Source organism: Alligator sinensis, unplaced genomic scaffold, assembly GCF_000455745.1.
Source record: "Alligator sinensis unplaced genomic scaffold, ASM45574v1 scaffold243_1, whole genome shotgun sequence".
Lineage (NCBI taxonomy): Eukaryota > Metazoa > Chordata > Crocodylia > Alligatoridae > Alligator > Alligator sinensis.
In genome coordinates this window covers 1,962,591-1,985,275 of record NW_005841841.1, presented here as the reverse complement: position 1 = coordinate 1,985,275, position 22,685 = coordinate 1,962,591, and the positions used below count along the sequence as shown (strand labels likewise).

Genomic DNA, 22,685 nt, shown 5'->3' with positions numbered 1-22,685 from the left:
GGTGGCCGGTTTAAAAAAAAAAAAAGTCAATTAATCCAGGAAAAAACTCTGCAAGGTCCATTGTCTTCTGGGTGAAATTGCTCACATTTTTAATTGGTTCCTACAAATTATTTCAGCCTTCATTTTTATTCATTTCCTCTCACTTGCTCAAATATTAACTTGGAGGCACCGCAGGCATCCAACTTATTTTCAATTTTCAGCTAATAATAAAACAGATACTTGGTTGCAAACTGAAATTCATGTCTAGGTGGGGGGATGGGAGGGTGGTCCAAAGAAAATTAGTTAAAATTTTCCTCTAAACATTTTACATGAAGATGGCAGCACCATGATCAAACTGCTTACATCCATTTTGTTTCTGACTGTTTCTACTCACAGAAACTACCAGATCACACACAGAGACAGCTCAGAGTTGAGCTGACCTGGCCATGCTGCTGGCAGCACCATTCTGTAACATAGGTGATAGACAGAAAATGTTTCTGGTAGCGCTGATCAATCTGAGGTAGGGATAGTTTGGACAAAGAAGAACAAGCTTCTCCCTCCTGTGTAATGTATCAAGGAGAAATCTATGGCTGAACACATTAATATGCTATGTCTGGTAAGTGCAATCTGTTTCTGTGCTGGACAGCTAAGTGCAATGAACAGCATAAGAAGTCCTACGCTCTTGATATATTAAAATGTGTGCTAAATAGATTTTAATAGCATACCAATCCCTTGCCAAGCTAAACTGTGAGATATTTTCTGCTTCACACTTTTACTTAGATGTCCAAAAGGAGATGACTTCATATACTGATAGCCCTCTGTTTTGGGAATAATCATCCCACACATTAAAAACTTCCTAGATGATTGTATGATTAAGTATCTACTTTAAATTACATGATTATAAATAATCAATGTTTAATGTAATAAAATAAGGTTCAGAGGTCTTGGGATAAGAGCTCTATGCTTATGCTCATGTTCCATAAGCATAAGCTCCATGCTTATGTTTCTGAAAAGTACCTGAGGCTCTACATCAAGTATTGCAATTAGTCCCTGCTCATGGATCTTCCGTATTGTTTCCAGTTTTGTCCCGTACATTGCATCCTCGTGGCTGCCATATTCCAAATACTCATTGTTGGATATATCCTGCATCATCTGGTCATGTGACACAAAATAATAATTCTTTCCATTTTCTTCATCTTTCTTTGGAGGTCTGGTCGTGTCTGCAATTTCAAGGAATACAAAAAGAAGCTTCAGGTATATCAACTGTTTAGTGGTCTTGACTGCTTGATTCCTAAGGTAGGGATCTACGACCTCCAAGCAGAAGCTTCGCAAGTCCTTAGCTGCAAATGTCTTGGAAGACTCCTTGACAGGGAATGCCTTCATCTTTGACACAGAAAAGAATGTTGGCACTATGTAAACTGTACCTCGTCATCCTACAAAGAGGAGCACCCCTAGGGTTCAGGAACCAAGCTAAGGTCTCTTTTATTAGAATAGCCTTGTCAGATGGTTCCTGTATTTCCACGCCCTAGGAGTGAAAACAATAATGTAGTTCAACCCAAGCACTTTCATGCTCTGAATGGGATGGTGTGATATGGCATTAACAAAGTAAGAAACCCTTCTTCATGAACTCCTATTGTTCTCCTGCCTCTGCCATTGCAGGCAACTTCTAAGAAGTAACACTAAGCATTATTTTTAACTCTAAAAAGATCAAACAAAACAAAATTGTACAGCTACACAAATTTACACTTAATGTTAAAATAAAAGGCTAATGAAGTAGAAAGCTATTCAGGTTTCTATAAGATACTATGACCATCATTATCATACAGGGGCCTTGTGGCTTCTGTGGCCACCTCAGGCTGACAAAAAGGGTGGTATTTAGGAGGGCCGATGGGTGGAAGCTGTTGTACTGCTAATTTCAAAATGCAGAGTTTGAGGATTAAATGCATGCCCTTAAATAGTTAACTATACTGCAAAGGGTTCTGTGATTCATGTGGCAGGGCATATAGGGTGTTTATACATGTGCTCTGGGGTTGGGAGGTGCTTTAATTGGAGGCTCTGAGAGCTGCTCTAATTAAAGTGCCCACAAAATCACATGTATTCAGCATCCCTGAGCTTCAAAATGGCGGTGGGGGCAACTGAACTAAAGTTTGTTCGGCAAGCTTTAGTTCAAGTGCCCCGCTGCCATTTTGAAGCACAGGGATGCTGAACAGACATGACGTGGAGACTGCTACAGCACATTAATTAAAATGCTGCAGCTAATTAGCAAGCATTGGAATAGACATCTGCCACGTGTATAGGTGCTATAATTACTATAGCAGGAAACTGCAGACACAAATAAGATGGAGAAACAAAGGCCTGGGTAACAAATTTACTTGCAAACAGTGCAGCAAATTGTATTTAATCCAAAAACAACTCTGGAAACGTAAAAGTTATTTCACGAATGTAACAGTTCGTAAGGCTATATGAAAAGCTATTTAAACCATTTCAATAAGATATATTAGGTTTCATGCAAATCCAACTTATATTTATTTTCTGGGGAATTATAAGCATTTTTTGTCAAGTTTAGGGCCTTTTCTGCCTTAAACTTGACAAAAATCAAGAATGTAAAACTAAATACTTAAAAGATAAAATGATTTGAAGCCTACACTTTAAAATAACAACTAGTTTGGGAAAAGAAGCATGCTTCATTAAAACATTTTTAGGTTATACTCATAACAACTTTATAGAGTTTAAGTGAAAGTGATGTTTTATTCTTAGTGTCAGCACAACACAAAAATGCACACACCAGTATTGTGATTCAGCCAGCCTTAACTTATACTAGGCATTAACATACTACAATTACACATGGATAGTAATGAACTGATAATACTACTCCTACTGCAGAAAAGTAATACCTGTAAGTTTGTGCCATATTTAACATAGCTACTTACGAGGAATAGGATATGCAAATCTGTCTGGATGTTTTGTGATGAGTGTATTTTTTATGTGTCTCCGTCCAACACCATGTGCACCTAAATTCCCAATACAAAGAAGAAATTAAAATTTAGCACCAGGAAGAGAGCTGAAAATATACTCATATATTTAGAATATTAAGAATATTCTTAGAATTACCTAGTAGGACTAGTGTTTTCCTTTTGAACGCTGGCAGTTTTACTACTTCTTCATATGTGACAAGATCTAATTGATCAAACACTAAAAAACAAAGGAACAAACAGAGATAAGAGGAAAAAGTATATTAAATAAGATAAGAAATTTATCCTGATTTATTTTACTTCTAATACCAATGTTAAATCTGCAATCCAAAGTACCTTTTTATAAAAAAAGGCAATTAAATTGACAGTACAGAAATATCCTTGAATTAGCCATTTTATTACAGATTCATTTTTAAGTCTGTAAAAACAGTTTAGTAGTAAGCTGCATTCAAACTACTGAAAGGCTCAGTAAGGTTTGCAGTTCCTTTCATGCACTATTTAGCAGATCACAAAAAATAGTAAAAGAGCATGCTGTTCACATTGTTGCATACCTAAGAAACTAGCCGTACTAAAAAAAATTTATAGACAGTGACCAACGTGAATATATTATGAGAACGTCTATTTACACTACAGGTAGAAGTTACTTTTAATAATGATATTTTATTAGAGAATTATGCAAAATGCATAAATGACTAGCTCTTTTTGTAACAATTCTCCTTAAACAGCTACCATGTTAACTGTAAGTAGAGTTCTCTTTAAACACATGCTATTTAAATTCACATGCTTTTAAAGCTTCTGATGTTGAATGAAGATTTGTACCAGAGAAGTGATGACATTGCTGCACACTGAAAAACCTCTACCATATTGGATGAAAAATTATTTAAGCTCTCTGCCATCCCTCTTAAAAAAAAAAAAATCTTAATTTAACTGAAATCTGTTTTCTGTGGTACCTATTTAGATTACTGTCAATTGACAAGATACACTGTATATGTCAAACCTAATTTTCTTCATTAAAATCAGACTGTTCCTGCTTAAGCCCCAAAATATAATGTTTACAATGTCACAGGCATTTCAGTAGAAATCCAATGAAGAAATAAGGCAAGAAACAGCACTAATTAAAAATAACGACTGTGGCAATCAGCACTTACAAAAGAGGAGGGACCCATTCTAATAAGAGTCATCAGAATTATATTTCTGGTTGCTCTTACAAAAAAAGAAAGAAAGAAGCCAATGGCTTTATTTATCACTTTATTTAATCTGCTGGTCATTTTGAAAATGAAAATGTTTAGGTATATTGAAAAGATCTCAGTTGCAACTCTTTCCACCTTAAAGAAAATACACACCTACATCACCATATTAGTCACATTATAAAAAACATCATTTTGGATATTAACTCAAAAACTCCTTAATTTTGCAAACATGTAAGTCTGTCTGAAAACTTTTTGAATTTGACTGAGAAAAAAGATCTCCCTTAATCTGTCTCCAAATACTGAAATATACTTTTAGAGGAAGGATCTGAGTGTTTTGCGTCATTCCATGAATGTACAAAGATGGAATCTGTCTAATGTTCTACCATTAAATTAATTAATGAGCTCATTCCAAGTTAGAAAGAAAGAGCTTCAGATCCAATATATGCTAAACAGCTTTGCCAGTCTAGTAAACTAATCCCCAATTAAATCCTTCCCCTGCTGAAAAAATATCTATCCTTGATTCTTCCTGGGCTGTAGTGTATTATTTTAGATACAAATAAACAACAAAAATGGTGCACATAAATGTCTTTATCACAAACTAGGAGCATAGGGAAGATATGTCTTGGTCTAAACAGGGGTAACCTAATGACTGCAGGGTTTCCAAACACAAATGAAAAATGATTTTTTTTTTTTTTTTTTTTTTTTTTTTTACACACAAGATATGAGGAATACGAGGGCACATTTAGAGACTGAACTTCTAATGTTTCTATGCTACTAGCTAATAAAGAAAAGGAGTTATTGAAAGGAAACAGTAAGAAGCAAATAAAGAGGCATTGTCACTTGACAGGTTACTTACATGCACAGAGGCCATTGGGAGTAAGACAGCATGAAAAATGTACAGGGGTCATTGAGATATGGCTTGTAATATATTAGTAAAATAAAAAGTATATGCACAAAATAAACTTTTTCATGCAATATCCTAAACACAAGGCAAATAAATCACATTAAGAAATGATAAACACATTTTATAAAAGCCTAGCAGTCTTCTAGTAGTAAATTTATGCATATTATAATTCTGCAAAAACATTTCTATAAAATAATTCTTGACAGTACGTTTGTAAATATCACTGTGCCATATCTTTATAATATTCTTGAAAAAGGTAACTGAATGTAAGGAAGAAAAATACTGAATTCATGTTAAACTTGGGCTTTGGTTGGTTTAAAACTGACTTTTCAAAGATGTGACATGCTACTTCACAGATGTTTAGTTGAGGAGTTTGCTTATGACTGAACTGATTAGAGAGCAAAGTGTGGCAAAAATAATCTTTACAGGAAAAGAGAAAATACCAACTTTTTAGCTGTAAGAATTAAGTACACATGGCTTCATAAATCAAGTTTAACTTCCAAAACAATCCACTAGCATTCTGACAAAACATGAAAATCTATACTGTTGTCCTAAAAAGACATAGCAAACCAGACATACTTAACTGATTGCAAGGCTATTTTACAAACTATGTTATAGCATCCTAATTGCCTCCCATCAAGTAGTAGCAAGGGAAATGTTAAACATTGCCTGACATAATTAAAATTAAAAAAATGCTGCTAAAATTTTCCTGTGATGCTCTTGTTAGAAAGAAAGCTGAATGTTACTTTCTGACAGTGTTGCGTGACTTCTCTTGTGGACTTTGAATTGGATTCCTCAGACCAAAACCAAATCTATTGGTTTTGGGTCTTTGTAAGACCTATTTCCAGCTCTAAGGCAGATATTTTGAAATCTTCTGAGAACAGCAATTTTGTAACATGTTGATACAGGACACAAGGGGAAAACAAAACAACCAACCCACCAACCCAGCAGTTCTTGTTAAATTTTTAACCTTTAAAATGGCACATCTTATCGGAGGGTACCATTGGAGCCTGACTCCAATTTTAAACTCAAATCCTGTGAGAAAAGGCTGTGAGGTTTTCTCACCTTCATATTCAAGTCCTAAATTAAACATCCTATTCTACTTATTCGGTATCTATCTGGCAGTTAAACATCTTAGTACTATCCTATTTTATCCTTGCTTGAGTCCCTAAAAAACTAGTAACATGCCTACTTTTGTATCATACCTTCATTTCAACATTAAGATTAAGCCCCAAAAAGCAGCAAGGATGAGGAGGACCCACTCACCTTCTGCGTTAATGTTTTTTTCAGGGATTTAAGCAGGGTGGAATAGGATCATACTTGGATGCCTAGAAGATAAATAGAATCTGGCCCTGATTTTTTTTTTTTAACTGGTGACCACACCATACTCTAATTTTGGTAGGAAACTGAATAATACATCTTTGTCTTATTGCTACTCAAAAGTATTACAGATCTATTCATTTTTGTAAGACTATACATGGATACCTCTAGAAATCAATCTATATACAAAAGAGACTTATATTTTAGGGTAGTTACATTCACAGATGAGCCCTGCACCCTTCAAGTGTCACTCTGATCCCCTTCCCCTGCCTCCTTTGCAGATTTACTTTCTGCTCTCTACCCTGTGCTCCTTGCCTGATCTGCTACTCTGCTTTCTGTTTCCTGCCTTATTTGCCACTGTGCTGCCTGTCTCCTCCCTAATCTGCCATGTGTCACACACAGAGGCTGCCTTGCCACTTGTAGCATATATGCTGTGGGTTGTGTCCCCTCCTCCCCGGCCAATCATTTGATGCCCTACAGCCAACAGCTGCTTGATTTGTTTAAAACATTCAACTTTTATAATAGTTCTAACATACAACCTAATTCAGACCCAGAGTCTGATTAGCTCTTTGTTTTTTGGGGGGGAGATGTAAATGGGATACCTGCTAGACAGCAAGAACACCATTTCTTTCACCTGTATTATTAGGATGGCTTTTTATTGGTATTTTCCAACTTTTTGTGGGAAATGTAGAACTGTAGGAAGGTGGTACAATAACAGTGTTGGCTGTAGTTAGACATAATGTAGGCTAGCCCTGTGCAAGCTAAAACAGCCCAGTGCTCATCTGAAACATCCATGCTGTATCAAGACACTGGAAAAGTCTTGTTTGTATTCCTCATTTTGTCTGGCTTTCTTTGTTATCAGTAATGTTTGCTAAAAAGGCAGCTCTAGCATTATTTCAATTTTTATAAATGTTAAAATACCAAGAGTATTCAAACCAATAGAAAGAAAGGAAATTCAAGGTTAAGATTACCCAATTTGTATTCATCTCCCTCTTTGAGCCTCACACACAGGACAGCAAGAGCTTCAGAACAACAATTTTGTATATTCTACTGCTGTGTGTTCTACTGTAGCTGAACACAAACTTGTGTATTAAGTAGCACAGCAACAGGCTTGGTTCAGACTTGGTTCAGGCGTTTCTTTTTTAAATGTTATATAAAAAGCTTGGATAATACATGCATAACTGGGTCAGTGAACAACAGAGACTTCAATATATATTTATAGTGTTATTTTCTTTTTCAGTATTTAAAACCTTTTACTGATATCCTAACTACTTCTTGAGAGCTAGAGGCTACGTCTATACATACCTGTATGCCAGCACAGCAGAGCTACAAAAGCATAGTCACACTCATTAGCTTCTGGTGGCTCTGCATGGTCTGTTCAACAGCTGTGCTGCCAAAGTGCAAAGTGCACTCTGGCCAGGCACCACCTGCTGAATGGACCCTGGCAGCAGGCTCATGATGGAGACTGCACGTTTTTTGTTTGTTGCTGGGGGAAAGACGTTTAATCTGTTCAGTAGAGATGGAGTAACTCTGCCAGCAGAAAGGAGGCTTCTGCTGCCACAAAGGGTCTCCGGATGTGACCCCACCCATAGGTTTTGCCAGCGGTGTTGGAATTCAGCTGGTAACTCTTCGTAATACTGACTAGATCTGCAGCATGTCATCTATTGCAGACATCACAATTGATGTCATACTGAAATATGAAATGTTCAACTCTGCTGTGGACACTAAAAATTGGAAACGTTGCAGGTAAGCCAATGTATGAGAAAGACATTTCCACTATAAGAAACTGAGTGTATGTGTCTCCTTTGATTCTGATAAAACCCTAACAGCTTTACTGATTAATAGGGGTGTGTGAAACAGGCCCTATTTGATTTGGATTTGGCCTGAATCAGGGACAATGATTCGATTTGTTGATTTGGATCACTGTCCCCAATTCGATTCAGCTGAATCTGAAGATTCGATGCTGATTTGGAGCATCAGTGATTTGGACAGAGACACAGCTTTAAAAGACTTTTCTATATACCTTGAGGTAGCAGGTGCGGCTCGTGATTGCTGTGATGCTGGGGCACATGGAGCGTCCCACAGGCGTATGGGGGGCCCTCCATGTGCTCACCGGCAAACCCAGAAGTGGACTGGAAGTACCCCCAGACCCAGGAGACACCAGTCACTGAACTGGGAGAACAGACCTGGAAGCGGACTGCAAGTGCTTCTGGTCCACTTCTGGGTCTGCTGCTGAGTGCACTGGGGAGCCCCCCGTGCTTCTGTGGGACACTCCATGAGCCCCGGCATTGCAGCGTTCATGAGCCCCTGCTACCTAGAGGTATGTAGAAAAAACATTTAAAGCTGTGCCTATGTCCGAATCTTCCAATTGATTTGGAGGATTCCAATTCGATTTGGAGAGATTAAAGGGTCCTCTGATTAGATTTGGCCACCAAATCGGGCTGAATCTCCACCGAATCAAATCAGGGACATAAGCTTTGTACAGCCCTACTGACTCAGCATCACAATGTATCCTTATCACAATTTGCAACATAAATAAAAAGGCAGGAAAATTAAATATACTGACTATATTACACTAAAATACCTCCTTCATCCTCTATCCCCTTCTCCCCCAAGAAAGGAAAAAAAAAAGCCCCAGCATGATGCACTGAATTCAAATAAAGAACAAAGGCCTCCATCTCGGTCCTACTGAAGTTAATGAGACATTTCCTGGAGCTGGTCCTTTCTGCAAAACCTACTAAAAACTCTATCACTTTTTCAGCTCTCTAGATTGAACATAGACCTCAGTACTCAAGCTACTGATGAAAAATAACACTTCAAGTATGTTGACTACAAAACCCCCCAGTTTAACTTCAGAGTATGTTTCAGCTGTAAAACTTCAAGAAAATGCCCCTTTACCCTTTCTTGAGTTACACAAACTATTTTAAATAAAAATAGTTCACATACTGACAAGAATGATGTGGCTGCAGAGACCTCTGATGGTAGACAGTGTAGAGTAGTAGGACACACTGTACTACTACGCTTATACAGTATTAGCTTCTATGGTTTGTAAAGATCTTGATCAATGTGCCTTTGGACAAAGTATGATGAGTTTATCTGGCAGGTGGTTTGCATTCAATCTTACTGGATAAGGTACCACATTTTCTAGTGCAGGGTGTCAAACTCACCAGGCCCCATGGGCTGAATGAATGATGCAGAGTTGGTTCATGAGCCAGATTAAGCTGGCAGACTGACCTGCATGGGCACTGCATGCAGCATGTGCCCCAGACTGGCCTCATGTGCACCCACCTCAGCTCCATATGGCACATGAGGCCCATCCAGCATGCCCCACATATGTGTGGGTCCACTCTGAGACCCAGAGGCAGCATTCTGGGCCCAGTGATATAGGGCTCCATGGGCTAGACTCAACCCGTGGGCTGTATATTTGATGCCCCTAGTTCTACTGCATAAGATAATGTCTTCTCCCGACATACGAGGTCTAGAATCGAAGTGCATTGTTTATGCCAATGCTACGTAATGAAAAATAACTGAAATCACTGCTGACCAACTTTCAATTTAAATTACTTTTCCATAATTGTGTCCTTTTGTGTGTAGGGGATGCACAGTATATACCAGAGAGGACGGTATGCATTACATGCTACAGAATTAGCCTAACAGTGCAATATATTTATAATCTTACTTAACTTCTTCCTATAGAACTCACTAAGTTTGTGGCATGCCAGCCACATGGCAAACAGCAAGTCTCATATTGTGAAGCAGTATGTTCTAAAAAAGCTTGCATTTTTCATACCTGCATTGTGCTTTGCCAAGTATTTGTCTTTGTACTGTTTCTTTTTCTTTCCAAACCAAGTACAGCTGGCTTGCTGCTCCTGTTTGGTCTTCTCCATGGCAATACAAGCTACTCGCCTGGCATGAGAAGGGGAAAAATTCATTAGCTGTTGTTGCAGACCACATAGTGCATGGGATTTCTCCTTCACTGATGGATTCATTTTGTTATTATAAACACATTTTTAAAATGTTATGTCCTGCTTTATAAAAAGGACACTATTTTAATTTTCAGGTGTACAGTTTGAATTTTCTTGAAAACTTCAAACATTCAGATAATGAGGTAAATATTCAAATACTGAAGTCCTCTATTTACAAAGACTGTTTGAAGAGGTGCAGCACAGAGCTCCCGAGACCAAAGAAAATAAGGTGGCTAAGATACTTTTAAGCTACCTTTGAATTCTTCTGATCCTGGGCTGCTGGGATAAGTTAGACAGTAATCAAAACCTGAATAAGTGAAAGTCCTCAAGTTGTTCTGTGGGATTCACTGCTGCTAAATATTTCCGATATTGCATGTGTCCTTACTATGAAAGGCTTGACCAACTTCAGAGTCCAGTTTATTCCTTATGCAAACGCTTGAATGGGGTCCTTGAAAGGCAGCCTATCTGCCTCCGTGTTAGTATTGGGAAAAGGATCCCACAACTGGAACTGGGCTTCTTAGGGGCTTTTTATGTTGTTCTGGTCCTTTTACCTGACACTATAGAACCAAGAACAGAGATGAAGATGTTACCTCACATATTTAGGGCTTCACCTTGTTAACAGATATGCACGCACCCATCTTTAATTACAACTTTTACCAACTCTATTTAAATAAACAGGACTGCATGGAGGTATTTGTTTGAAAGGGTGCACTCTGATGCATTTTAAAGGTTTATTGCAAAGTTTGCCATCTGCTGATCAAAAGCTTTGGGGATCTCTTGCAGTGGTTGATGATATTATCATCTCTTGATACTGAAGATTAGGCAGATGTCCTATATATGCTAGTGAGATTATGTTGCTGATGTGGCAAAGGAAAGCTCTGAACTTTGGTTTGAGTAACTAACTAAAACTCTGCTCCAACAGTGCATGGAAGGTATAAGTCCCACTGAAGACAGTTATGCTAATGTGCATTGCAAGATCAGGGCCTATAAGAGCATCTGGTTAGTCTTTTTTTGTAATAAAAATGTGCGTGCATATCTGAATGTGTAATTTTCAATCTAGGATGGAAATGAGCAAAAAATGATAGGGATCTAATGTGCTTTGGGTTTTACTAAAGAAAAGGAAAGTATTTCAGTAGATTTCTACATGCAATCCTGAAGTATTCATGCAGGCAAACTCTTGCAACTGTACCTGCATAGAAGATAACTATGGCTCACAAAATCTGATCTGCAGCATATATCAGATTTTAGGAGGTTGGTAAGAAAACCCACACACAAATACTAGCTGTATGATAATACAGAATTGTAAAGAAGATATATACAACAAGAATCAAGATATTTTCACTGAAAACATACCATTCCTGAAGCTCAGGAGAAGGAATAAGACCTGCAGTACCATTCTTGGAATTCTCCAGTTTACCCTGCCACCAGTTATGATCGTCTTTGCTAATGATCTGTATAATGTCTCCAACTCTGAATCTGATACCAGCTTCTTTGCAGGGAATGAGGTCATCCTTTGCTGGATCATATTCAAATTGTGCTCTTACATAGATCTATAAAACAGGAGTTTGTAAGAAACACTGACATATTAATGCTGATATTACAAATGGCTTGTGAAAATTTAATCTGTGCATCTAGCTACCACATACTGTATGCATACAAGCAGAGGAAGAACTGAATGGTGAAAGTGTAAATGACAGCTGAAAATGGAAACAGTTGAAAATGAAAACAATGGGGGGAAAGCGATGTTACTTAATGCTTATGACTTCTGTGTAGCATAAAATCCTAGCAGTAACACCAAATGCATTTCTTGCTATTCAGAGACTCTTAGGTATACATCTTTATTAAATGTTGTTATGGTTTCTGATGACAGTCTATAACTGCATATTGTTAGCTATAATCTAAAATTGTAGGTTGAAGGCCAAAACTATATTTTATGGTTTGAATTGTACTTTACATTCAATCAAAGCTATACACATTTTCAAGTTGGACTACATATTTTATGATTCTGACAGTAAGAATATTACTGTATAACAGGTTTAGGCTATGTCACTAATTATAAATATTCATTCAGTCTAAACATTTTAAGTACAACTGTCACTAGTTACAATAGAAAATCAAATGTACCTATCAAATGTGCTTGCTTGGATGGAGTCGATGTAATCTTTGCATAACTTAAGTTAGTGCAAATTCTCACTTATATGAGCACTAATGCGCAACAAAAATGGTAAGTAACTGCAGTTCTTTCAGTATTGGTCTCTTACTTGTGTGTCATCTGAAGACAATAGTGTTAAAATGAACAGTCAGAAAACATTATGCTCTAAGGAGCAAAAACAATAGGAGGAGTTAGAATTCTAACTGCATAATTTTAAATGATGTCACAATGCTTTGCATTTACTTCTGATTATTTTATTAATCAGGCAATCAACTCTTGGATAGGCACAATTATTCTGAACTCTGGTTTTGCTAGCTAATGAAGGCCTTTCTGCACCACAGAACCTCAAAAGAGGAGTTAAATGTCTCAACTAAGGTCAGAAAGAGCATCTGGGACAGAACTGAGAATATAACCAGGGCCCCTGACACTCAGAGCTCCATCAGACCAGATGGGTCAGCTTGGGGATTCTGCACAACTTATAAATTCTGAGCAATTGATAAACTTTATGAGCATTTTTTCATTCTGATCCTCAGAGCTGGACAACACCAGGACACTCAGGAAAGTTAAAACTAACCAACAAAAGGTTAGTTCCTAATTTACAGAGCATTAATTCCAAGCATGGAGGCTCTTATTCAGGTTGAAAGCTCTAGCTTAATCCTCCCAGTTGATGCACTTTAACTTTCCTTTATGTTCCCTCCCATGTATGTAAGCCCTCAGCCATTTGCTGACAAAGAGCACATCATAGCACAACTGTGCCCAGAAACAGGACAATCAAATAAATTGTTATCACGGCTTGACTGCACCCTAGTAGAACAATGAATATGTTAAGGACATTGGCAAAGCTAAATGACATTGCTTATCCCAGGTTGTCTGTGAGGAGGGGAAGGGAGTTGAAATTAAATTCCCCAGGAGAAAAGCAGAGCATAGAAAATATAAGTAGTGAAGAAGACACATGATCTCCAGCTGGGGGAACCACTTAGCCTGGTCTATGCTATTTAATTTTGCTGGCACAGGTATGTTGGTTAGTGGTGTGAAAATATATATCCCCTGGCTGACACAGCAATGTAGGCAAAATACCAAGTTCTAGAATAGATCTGATAAGACAGCACCGCGGCTGGCCTACCTAATGTCTTTTGTGAAGTTTGTGCGTCTTTGCTGATAGATAAACCCCTTGTGTCACCATATACCATGTTTACAGAAAGGGATTCTGCTTACAGAGCCACAGGACAGTAGTAGTTGCATAATGAAAACCAGTCCACAGGGATTATCATCCCTGAACAAGATAGAGAGACAACTTGTTACAGTGACAAAGAAGCAAGAGAGACAGAGATTTAGAAGGCTGAACAGGAGGAGGAGAGGGTTTTGAGGCCCTGAAAGAAGTGACCAAAATCTTCACGCAGCTCTCACAGCTCAGGGATCATGGACATCAAGGTTTTTGATATTTCTGAATATCTCTGCATGAGCTCTTGCTCATGAAAGCTTATGCATTTCTTATTCAGTTAGTCTATAAGGTGAAAGTTTGTCACACTATAGCTTTCCAAGTCAGATCTGTATAGTTTGACAAGTAATTTCTTTGACTCTATCTGGGATCTTTATAGCTTAAGTAGATCAGTAGCAAGAGAAAATCTGCAATATGACCTTAGTTAGCAATTCTACTGGTGCTACCCTTGGAATAGGATATAGATCACCCTGCTACACTGTAAAGGCTCTATAGTACAAAAAAGTACAGAGCAGTTAATAGTTATATTTGTCAGAAAATCAACCATGTATGCCTCTGTATACACACAGTAGGAAGGAATTATTTTTACAAAACCATTTTTATGACCCATAATTTACTCTGCTTGCTTAAAGTTACAGGTATTTTTTAAAAGTGATTTTTGACAAGGTAATGTACTTTACTTACATTTCTTTAACTCACTTCCTTTCAACTTCAGCTTCAATACAGCTGTAACTGTCTAGCAATATTGCCTAGATGATAATATTTATGGCAATAATGAAATAACCTCATTCATCTTTCACCACTGCACTCAACAGCACAGAAGAAACAAACCTAACATAGTCTATCACTACACATTTGCATCTGAAATGTATTTTATCTGTTTAAAATGAAAGTATCTCTTGACCAGCGGACTGATGCTTTTCAACATCTTTATCAATGATTTGGATGGGGGAGGAAAAGCTCACTGGCCAGGTTTGCATATGACACCAACTAAGGGGCAGTATGGCCACTCCAGAAGATAGGCTGCAGATACAGGTGGACCTGGACAGGCTTGAGAGTTGGGCAGACTGGAACTAGATGAAGTTTAACACTTCCAAGTGTAAGGTGCTCCATCTGGGGGAAAATAACCCTCAACATACATACAGGTTTGAAGGTGACACCCTGACTTGCACCACGGCCGAAAGTGACCTAGGGGTAATGATTGACCATTGCATGAACATGAGCTGTCAGTGTGATGCGGTGGCCAGCAGGGCAAATGACACGCTGGCATGCATCAACTGATGCATCTCATGTAAAACTAAGGAAGTGATACTCCTGCTGTACTCAGCGCTGGTGAGACCACAGTTGGAGTACTGCATCCAGTTCTGGGTGCTGCACTTCAATAAGGATGTGGAGAAACTTGAAAGGGTCCAGAAAAGAGCCACCTGTATGATCAGGGATTTGCATGGCAAGCCATACGAGGATAGGCTGAGGGACGTGGGCCTATTTAGCCTAAAGAAGAGAAGGGGGTGAGAGGGGACTTGATAGCGGCTTACTGCTATATCAGAGGAGTGCATCAGGAGCTCGGTGAACAACTGTTCACTAGGGCACCCCTAGGGAAGACCAGGACCAATGGATATAAACTCCTGGAAGGCCACTTTAGGCTTAATGCCAGGAAAAACTCCTTCACAGTCTGGGTGTCCAGACTGTGGAATAAACTTCCTCCAGAGGTGGTGCAGTCATCTACCCTGGAGGTTTTCAAAAGGAGACTGGATAGTCACCTTGCTGGGGTCACTTGACCTAAGTTGTCTTCCTGCCTAGAGCTGGGGGGGGGGGGGGGGCTGGACCTGATGATCTGCAAGGTCCATTCCAGCCTGTAACAATCAATGAATCTATGATAAGGGCCGAATTACAGGACCCAATATTCAGTATTTTAAAATCTTATTATCACTCTGTCACTGACTAACCATAGGCAAGTCAGCTAACATCTTTCTTTGTTGTGCACATCTATAAAAGGGGGATTTAAAAACCACACACACGCATTTTAATCTCTATTTACTAATTTATTTTCTGGGATTTGGTTAATATTGAATTGAACTTTGGTAGGGACTGGGTAGAAATAGCAATCAGTAATTTGTACACTCTAGGAGGTTCCTCCTTTCTTTTCTCTCCTTCCTCTAGCTTGAGTCTTGCCTATACATAACATCCCTGCAGTGGAAGCTGTGGCTCTTTGTGGAAAGTTTCAGATCTATTTAAATGTACATGGCGTGACAAACATCTACAATGGTCCAAACTCCTTTCTGGCTCAAAGGTGAAGCAAAGAGCTGGGCTGGGAAACAAGGGGGTTCAAGTGGAAAGTAATTGTTCAAAGGGAACTGGGACAGTTGTAAATGGAAGAACAAAGAATAAGGGAAAGCATGAAAAACAGCTCTTCTACTGTCCTGGCCAAATGGATGGCCCCTAAGAAAAATATTTTAAGGGAAAAAAATTAGGTATCTGACACTTCCCCCCCCTCCCCCCCGGGCACAACCCCCCCCAAAAACTGAAACAAAAAAACCCACTTAAAGGGTATTTCACAGATGGCCCTTGTAATTTACTCTTAGCGTTCAATAGAGTTAAAGCTAAGGACTGAATTCCTGATTTGCATTCAGAGCCAGATGCTGGAAAGGCTAGGCCTGTAAGAAATCATTGATGAAGATGGACCAGGAATCTCTTGCTGCTACATGCTAGTTTAAGAGCTGCAACAAAGAAATATGATTTAGAACTGCAGAGGAGAATGCAAGGGGGCACAGGCAGAACTTTATAAAGGTTTTCACTGGAACTTTCTCAGGAGGGAAAAGTCCTACTTTTGTGTGCAGCTAGTTAATTCAGGTCAGGATACAAGAATGAGAGGTGCTGAAAAAAACCTGAGGGGTCCTGTATGTTAAATCAATACAGAGGCAATGGAGGGCCTCCTGGCTCTTTCACCTTCTCGGACTCTAGGGGCAGGCCCCCATGTGTAATGGCATATGATTTGTGGTACCAGAAACTGCATGCAGGGAATGCGAAAACATGTGCCGCACTGCAAACTTTTGGCCTGGTGACAAAATTTGCTACTGGGAAATCCCAGTAGCAAAAAAACTCCTCAGAATATAAAAGCAATGCAGAACACACATCAGTAATGTGTACCAGAACAAATGGAGGGCTGGCCATCCAGAGCAATGCTCTGGCAGCTGGCCAAGCTCCGTCCTGCCTGATCTGTGCCCCTGCTGCACCCAGGACACCAGGTAATATTGCTGAGGCCAGCACAGGTGGCCTCCTACTGGGACAATCTGCTGTTCACCAAAGCACATGTGCAGGGGCATGCGATGGGGCACAAAGCAATGGCATAAATTTGTGCCGCTGCTATTCACACCTCTACAAGTGCACACCCCTACATGTGGGGATCCTCCCTAGATGTACCGGAGGGAAGGAACTGGAACCAAAAATCCCTTCCCCTTGATAATGGTGATGAGGTTTGGATTTGTGTTGCACTCAACTACCATCCACCTTCACTGTAGCATGTGACCTTTGTTTTCTCTACCAGTGTGAGAATATCTGCTCATTGTAGGCCAGATTTTGTCACCCATTTTCATGTGGGGTATTACTCTATATGTATTCATGAAAGGTCCTTCCCAATGAGAGCAAAAGTGCCAGCATGTGTATGCAAAATCAGTTGCAAAAGACCAAGTGTTCCTGAAGCCATGCACATGTTGCAAAATATATTTCAAATTGATGCATATACACAACACATGCAAACAGAGGCATGTGCATATATTTGTATATTTAAGTGTATATTTATTGCAGTCAGCTAGTTCCCCACCCGCAAATACATAAGTAATGGCTATCTGAACTAAGGTGCTTGTTAAATGCTACAGCCAAAACAAAGCTGGAAGATATTCAGTTTTAGAGGTATGAGCCAAAGCTTATCAAAATCATAAAGAATGATCAAAACTAAAACCTGCAATCTCTCCCACTTAAATTCATTTGCTCAAAATTTTACCCCAGAAATCTATACCTTGAAATGAGATGTGATGTATGAAATTTAAAGTGTAAGATTTAGTGAATCTGGAGATTGGAACTGAAAATTTATTTTAATGGACTTGGTGATTTCCATTAAAAAGAATCCTTAGCATTATGAACTTCAAAGCATTTTGTAAACAGTTATAATGATTTACAAACTCATTTAAATACTGATCTACTTTTACAGTTTCCTCAGTCTGTTTTCATTTTTTTAAGCTTTCTTTATTTATCTCAATTTGAGCTAAACTCCTGGCACAACCACGGAGTTGAACTTTCCTCTGAAGTGAAGTCTGAACAGATTTCAGACTCGCATAGTGCCATCCATCCCTATTAATAATGTTTTAAAATAAAGTAACATCTTAGGTTGAAATTACAACATACCTAACTGTCTCCCATAGGTACACACACACACACACACACACACACACACACACACACGAAAAAAACCCACCATTTCAAATTAGCCAGACACAATGAGTTAAAAACAAAATGGGACACATGTTCCAAGCATAAATGTTATAGTCCAGCACATATACAATATGGAATGGGAAAAGGGAAGCAGGGATTCATTACTAGCAGCTATATTTAGAAAAGTTCTGATGCAGGATATCTATTCACCTGTCGTCCTTTTGGTTGTGTTGTCGATGGCAAGTCCTGCAGAATAAAGCCAACCCAGGAGAAGAAATTTTCATTTTACTTTTTAAAAGTATACAACATAATCTGTTAATGTAATTGTTTACATTATAGAAAAATGTTAAGTTGCAGGTATGTATAAAACACTGCTCTCCTCCACCCCTCTCCCCACACTTTTTTTTTTTTAAAGAAATGCTTACTTCTTAAAGAAAATCAAACCCAGGCTGTTTAGCAGCAAGCTGAAGAAAGCAGGTAAAAGTTTAAGCAGATAGAAAATGTGCTTTTTTTTTTTTTTTTTATAAACAATTCAGCATCTTCAACACAAAAGCACCTGCAAGTGAAAGAGGCTTTTAATGTAATTGTCTGTTTCAACTTAATAAGATTCTTAAATTAGATATATTTTCTTCGATAAAATAAGAGATAGTGATTATAACTATCGAAGTTTATCACTGGGAAGAGACTAATAAAATGTGCCTAGGAATACATTTATGATTTATAATAATAAATTTATTTGGTCTTTAATTATATTGCAAGTTCAGTTTAATTCATAAGTGCTATCAATGTTTTCTATCCATATAATTGTTGCTCATTGTTATAATTAAACCATTTGACCTTGTGGCTGATCATTTGTAAATTGTAATTTAATTTTTATAGTTATCAGAACAGTCGCTATGCTCTGGCTTCTTAAAGTGATTCCATTGTGGAAATTGTCAGAGTTTTTAGAACTGTCAGAGTGTGGGCAGCACTCTTAAAGAAGGAACTTGCAGATACAGTTGCTTTGTAATGTTTTGCTGTATAAATCAGGACAATAACAAATGATAAACAATACAAATTTCAACATCTATAGCAGTTGAGAAATATTTGAAATCAACAGCACCTTTCTACCTGAATACATGCTGAACAGGAAGTACTTTGTGTTAAAGATGTGATGGGAATAGCTTGGATTGTAGTGCAGTTTAAAGCCACTTCCTTTTGCTTTTCATATCCAGGCAAGGCTCATATTTCACAAAGTATGTGCACGTACCACAACAGCAGAGGGCACACCAATTCCTTAACTCAGATAGCGGAAACCAATACACATTCCAGAGGTTTCTCGAAACACAAAACTTAAACCCCTGTAAAGCCCTGAAATATGTGCTCTGCAATTACTCTTTCGTGAACCATCATTTCAAAAGTTTAGAATGGAAATGAAACTTCAACTTAAAATCCTTTCACAGCTTTGAGGAAACTAAGACCTGGCCCTTGCTAAGAACATTTTAAGGATGGGTAAAAGTGACACGTCTCAGTTATTAATATTTAAGTCACTAAATGGATTTAAATAAGAAAAATATGTTGTTGATAAATAGGGTTTTCTCCGATTTAAAAAAATCCTCAATTTTTGGTTTACAAAAGTAACCCCAAATCCACATTTCTCTGTAATTAAACTGAAACACCACTAATATATAGATAGATAATATAGTGGCGTTTCATTTTAATGATGAAAAAATGTGGATTTTAGGTTACTTTTTTCAAACTGAAAATTGGGGATTTTTTTTTTTAAATCAGAGAAAGCCTGGATCCCTGTTGATAAATCCTTAAGAGGAGCAATCAGGGAGTAATAGCTGTAGTAGACTTGATTATATCAGCAGAACACAATTTTCCACTGAACACATGTATTTATAACAGTAATGGTAGATGAGCACCAACAAAATTTGCACACTTTCTCTGTCTGGAACTGGAGGTCTTACCGAAACAGAATTGTTAGTGCTGCTATGACCATTAGCTGGGGACTGTCTGGATGTAGAGGGGGAATCTCTCTGAAATAAGACACAAGGTTCATTAACACACAACACTATCACAGGAACACAGATATATTTAAATGAACAGTTACATCCACAGCTTTATAACTAATTCCTGAGCTGTTTCATTTGCAAAAGCTTGCACACTACAAACTGCATTAATTTGAAAGTTTTTCACAATTTAAAATGTAGACTGATTTATTTTATCCTATAAATTTAAATAGTACTATTACCTCAGCAGTCAGCCAGCCTTCTCAATACTCCAACGTTTGGGACCGCTTAAGAGTTGCCTCACATGGCTAGCTAAGTGTTACAGGTGATGTAGCCACATTAAATTATCTGTTAAATCTTACTGTTTTAAAATCATATGGTGAATGATTTTAACAGGACATGGAAAAGCAGTTATCAGCATAACACTGATTCAGAACAAATTCTGTATTTTTTTCAAGGACGTTAATGTTGGGCATGATGAATTTCTGCTCCAGATGTCCCTATTTGCATTTTCTCAACCATTATGGACACACAAATGGAACTGGCACTTGTGGTGTAGTATGTGGTATTTTTCTTTTGCGTTTTATGGTTTTGCAATTCATTTTTTTTTTAGGTACTGGATGCATAAGAATAGAACTTGTCAAACTGCATTATGTAACAGAAGTGCCACAGCTTGCCTGACCTTGCACGATAGCTTTAAGCTCCAGTGGAGTTCCTTGGTATTTGAGACTCCCTGTGAAGTGCCTGCTGGAACATCTTTAGGAGCAAAAGCTGGGGATTTGTAACAATGGGTCTTGAAGTGTCAGGGGAGGGAAGCGGGGGCAGGAAGGTAGGTGCCGACCCTTCCTTTTATTCTTAGTGTTTAGGGCACACAGTGTATAATAATGAGAGAATGAAGAACTCTCAAGTACTAACGAGATACTTTTTCAGTAAAGAAAAAATAATTTATACATGAAATAAAATGCAGAAACTCAATAGCACTGTAAAGTAATGTCTAAAATCCTTTTAGGTAGGTTCAATTGCTCGCTTCATTTAACATCAAGGACAAAAAATATGGAAGTAAAACAGATTTTTAAAAAAATTACTGAAATCCTTTGGGTAACATCTTATCAAATTAGAGTGTTTTTATGAGACTATTAGGAGCTAGAATCATACCCTAAACTTCTGATACAATGACGTATATCCGATAAGACTTCACCATTAACTATATATTAACCTAAACAAGTTAGTTATGTAATAATATTTATAATTATCTTACAATGCCAGTATGACAGGCAATTTTTATTATTGTGGCTGTTGCTACTATTCAGTGTTCAATAAACTCAGTAGATCCTTCTGAACTTCTTTGTTCTGACTTGTTGGATATGATTTAAATGAAGTTCCATGAACAGCCACCTAGAGGAGCTCCAGACCTGATAGAGGTCCAAACCAGACACAGATTTGATATGCTCATCACTTCAAGATTTTGGTCTCTCAAATAGAATTAATGAGGAAAGTCATATCTAGATAGATCTGGATTAAATACAGTTGTTTGACTTTGTTAGGTATTTGTAGTAACTAACAGATTGGCAGAAACACTTTTTTTTAAAATACCCCAGCACAAATTCCATTTGTCTAAGTGTGTTCAAATAACATTTTTTTTGGTAATATGAAGCATCTGTTCTTAAAGGAATTGTTTTTCATGTTTTTATATCCAGGTTATCTCTTGCCCCTTTGCGATTACATGGGGGCTAACAGAAACGTCCTTCAAAAAGCTGCAATTCTCTTCTCCATTTGTAACAGATTTTTTTTTAAAACCTAGAACCAGACTATACCAGTTATACAAGGGAATTGTTCCTTCCCTCAGATGTGACTGCTTATATCTCAGATATCCTGGAAGAAGCAAAGAATGAGTTTTGCCCTGGCACTTATGATCTGGTTTGTCTTGGTTTGCTGGTCAGATGATGATTTTGCAAGGGGCAAACTTTGGGAAATGTTGGAAGCAGAGACAGCCTATGTGGAGAAGCTGGAAAAAAAAAAGTTCAACTGGAGGCAGAGGAGACCATGGTTGGAGGCAGGCTCTCAACCACTTCTCCTTCCTCAGGAAGATTTCTAGCCCTAATACAAAGGTGTGCACACTGACAACACTGAGATCTCTTCCACTGAACCAAACTACTACTTGTAAAGAGCTTCAGAATGATATCTAGCTCTAAACTTCATAACAGCAAACTTTAGTCACCACTGCAGAAGCTACTGGTGACCTCATGGACCCTACACTTGATTCGCTGAACAGTGAATGACTGAAAACGATCGCTAACCCAAGTACATTTTTTAAGGCAAACTCAAAGTAGATTGGGTCCCTCTTTGAAATGTGGCTTCCTCTCCAACTCTGGAATCTGAAGAAACAAAAAGAGGAGCTGGTATGAGGTGCTTTAGAGCTCCCAACTGCCATTTTCACAAAACAGTGATGAAATACCATGAGAAAAAGCTAACAGGTGTTGTGGCAACACTAAGCTTACAGCGATATTGATAGGTCCAGTTCAGGAGGCATCTATCTGGTTTTTGATGCCTACAAGGTATCTA

The 22,685-nt window shown here is 38.2% G+C and overlaps 1 protein-coding gene across 11 annotated transcripts in view; it reads right to left on the bottom strand.

Moving 5' to 3' along the window:
• Positions 1-22,685, bottom strand: part of CASK (calcium/calmodulin dependent serine protein kinase) — a 353,223-nt gene that overhangs the window by 11,975 nt on the left and 318,563 nt on the right. For 6 of the 11 annotated variants that reach the window (XM_025204937.1, XM_025204941.1, XM_025204991.1 and 3 more), the window contains 7 exons: positions 20,082-20,150; positions 18,340-18,375; positions 11,684-11,880; positions 10,156-10,271; positions 3,091-3,171; positions 2,910-2,990; positions 997-1,199 (listed from right to left, as the gene is read on the bottom strand). In XM_025204937.1, the coding sequence (XP_025060722.1) occupies positions 997-1,199; positions 2,910-2,990; positions 3,091-3,171; positions 10,156-10,271; positions 11,684-11,880; positions 18,340-18,375; positions 20,082-20,150 (783 nt within the window). The remainder of the gene's footprint in view (positions 1-996; positions 1,200-2,909; positions 2,991-3,090; positions 3,172-10,155; positions 10,272-11,683; positions 11,881-18,339; positions 18,376-20,081; positions 20,151-22,685) is intronic. The other 5 variants (XM_025204952.1, XM_025204959.1, XM_014520563.2 and 2 more) reach the window with 3 other exon arrangements.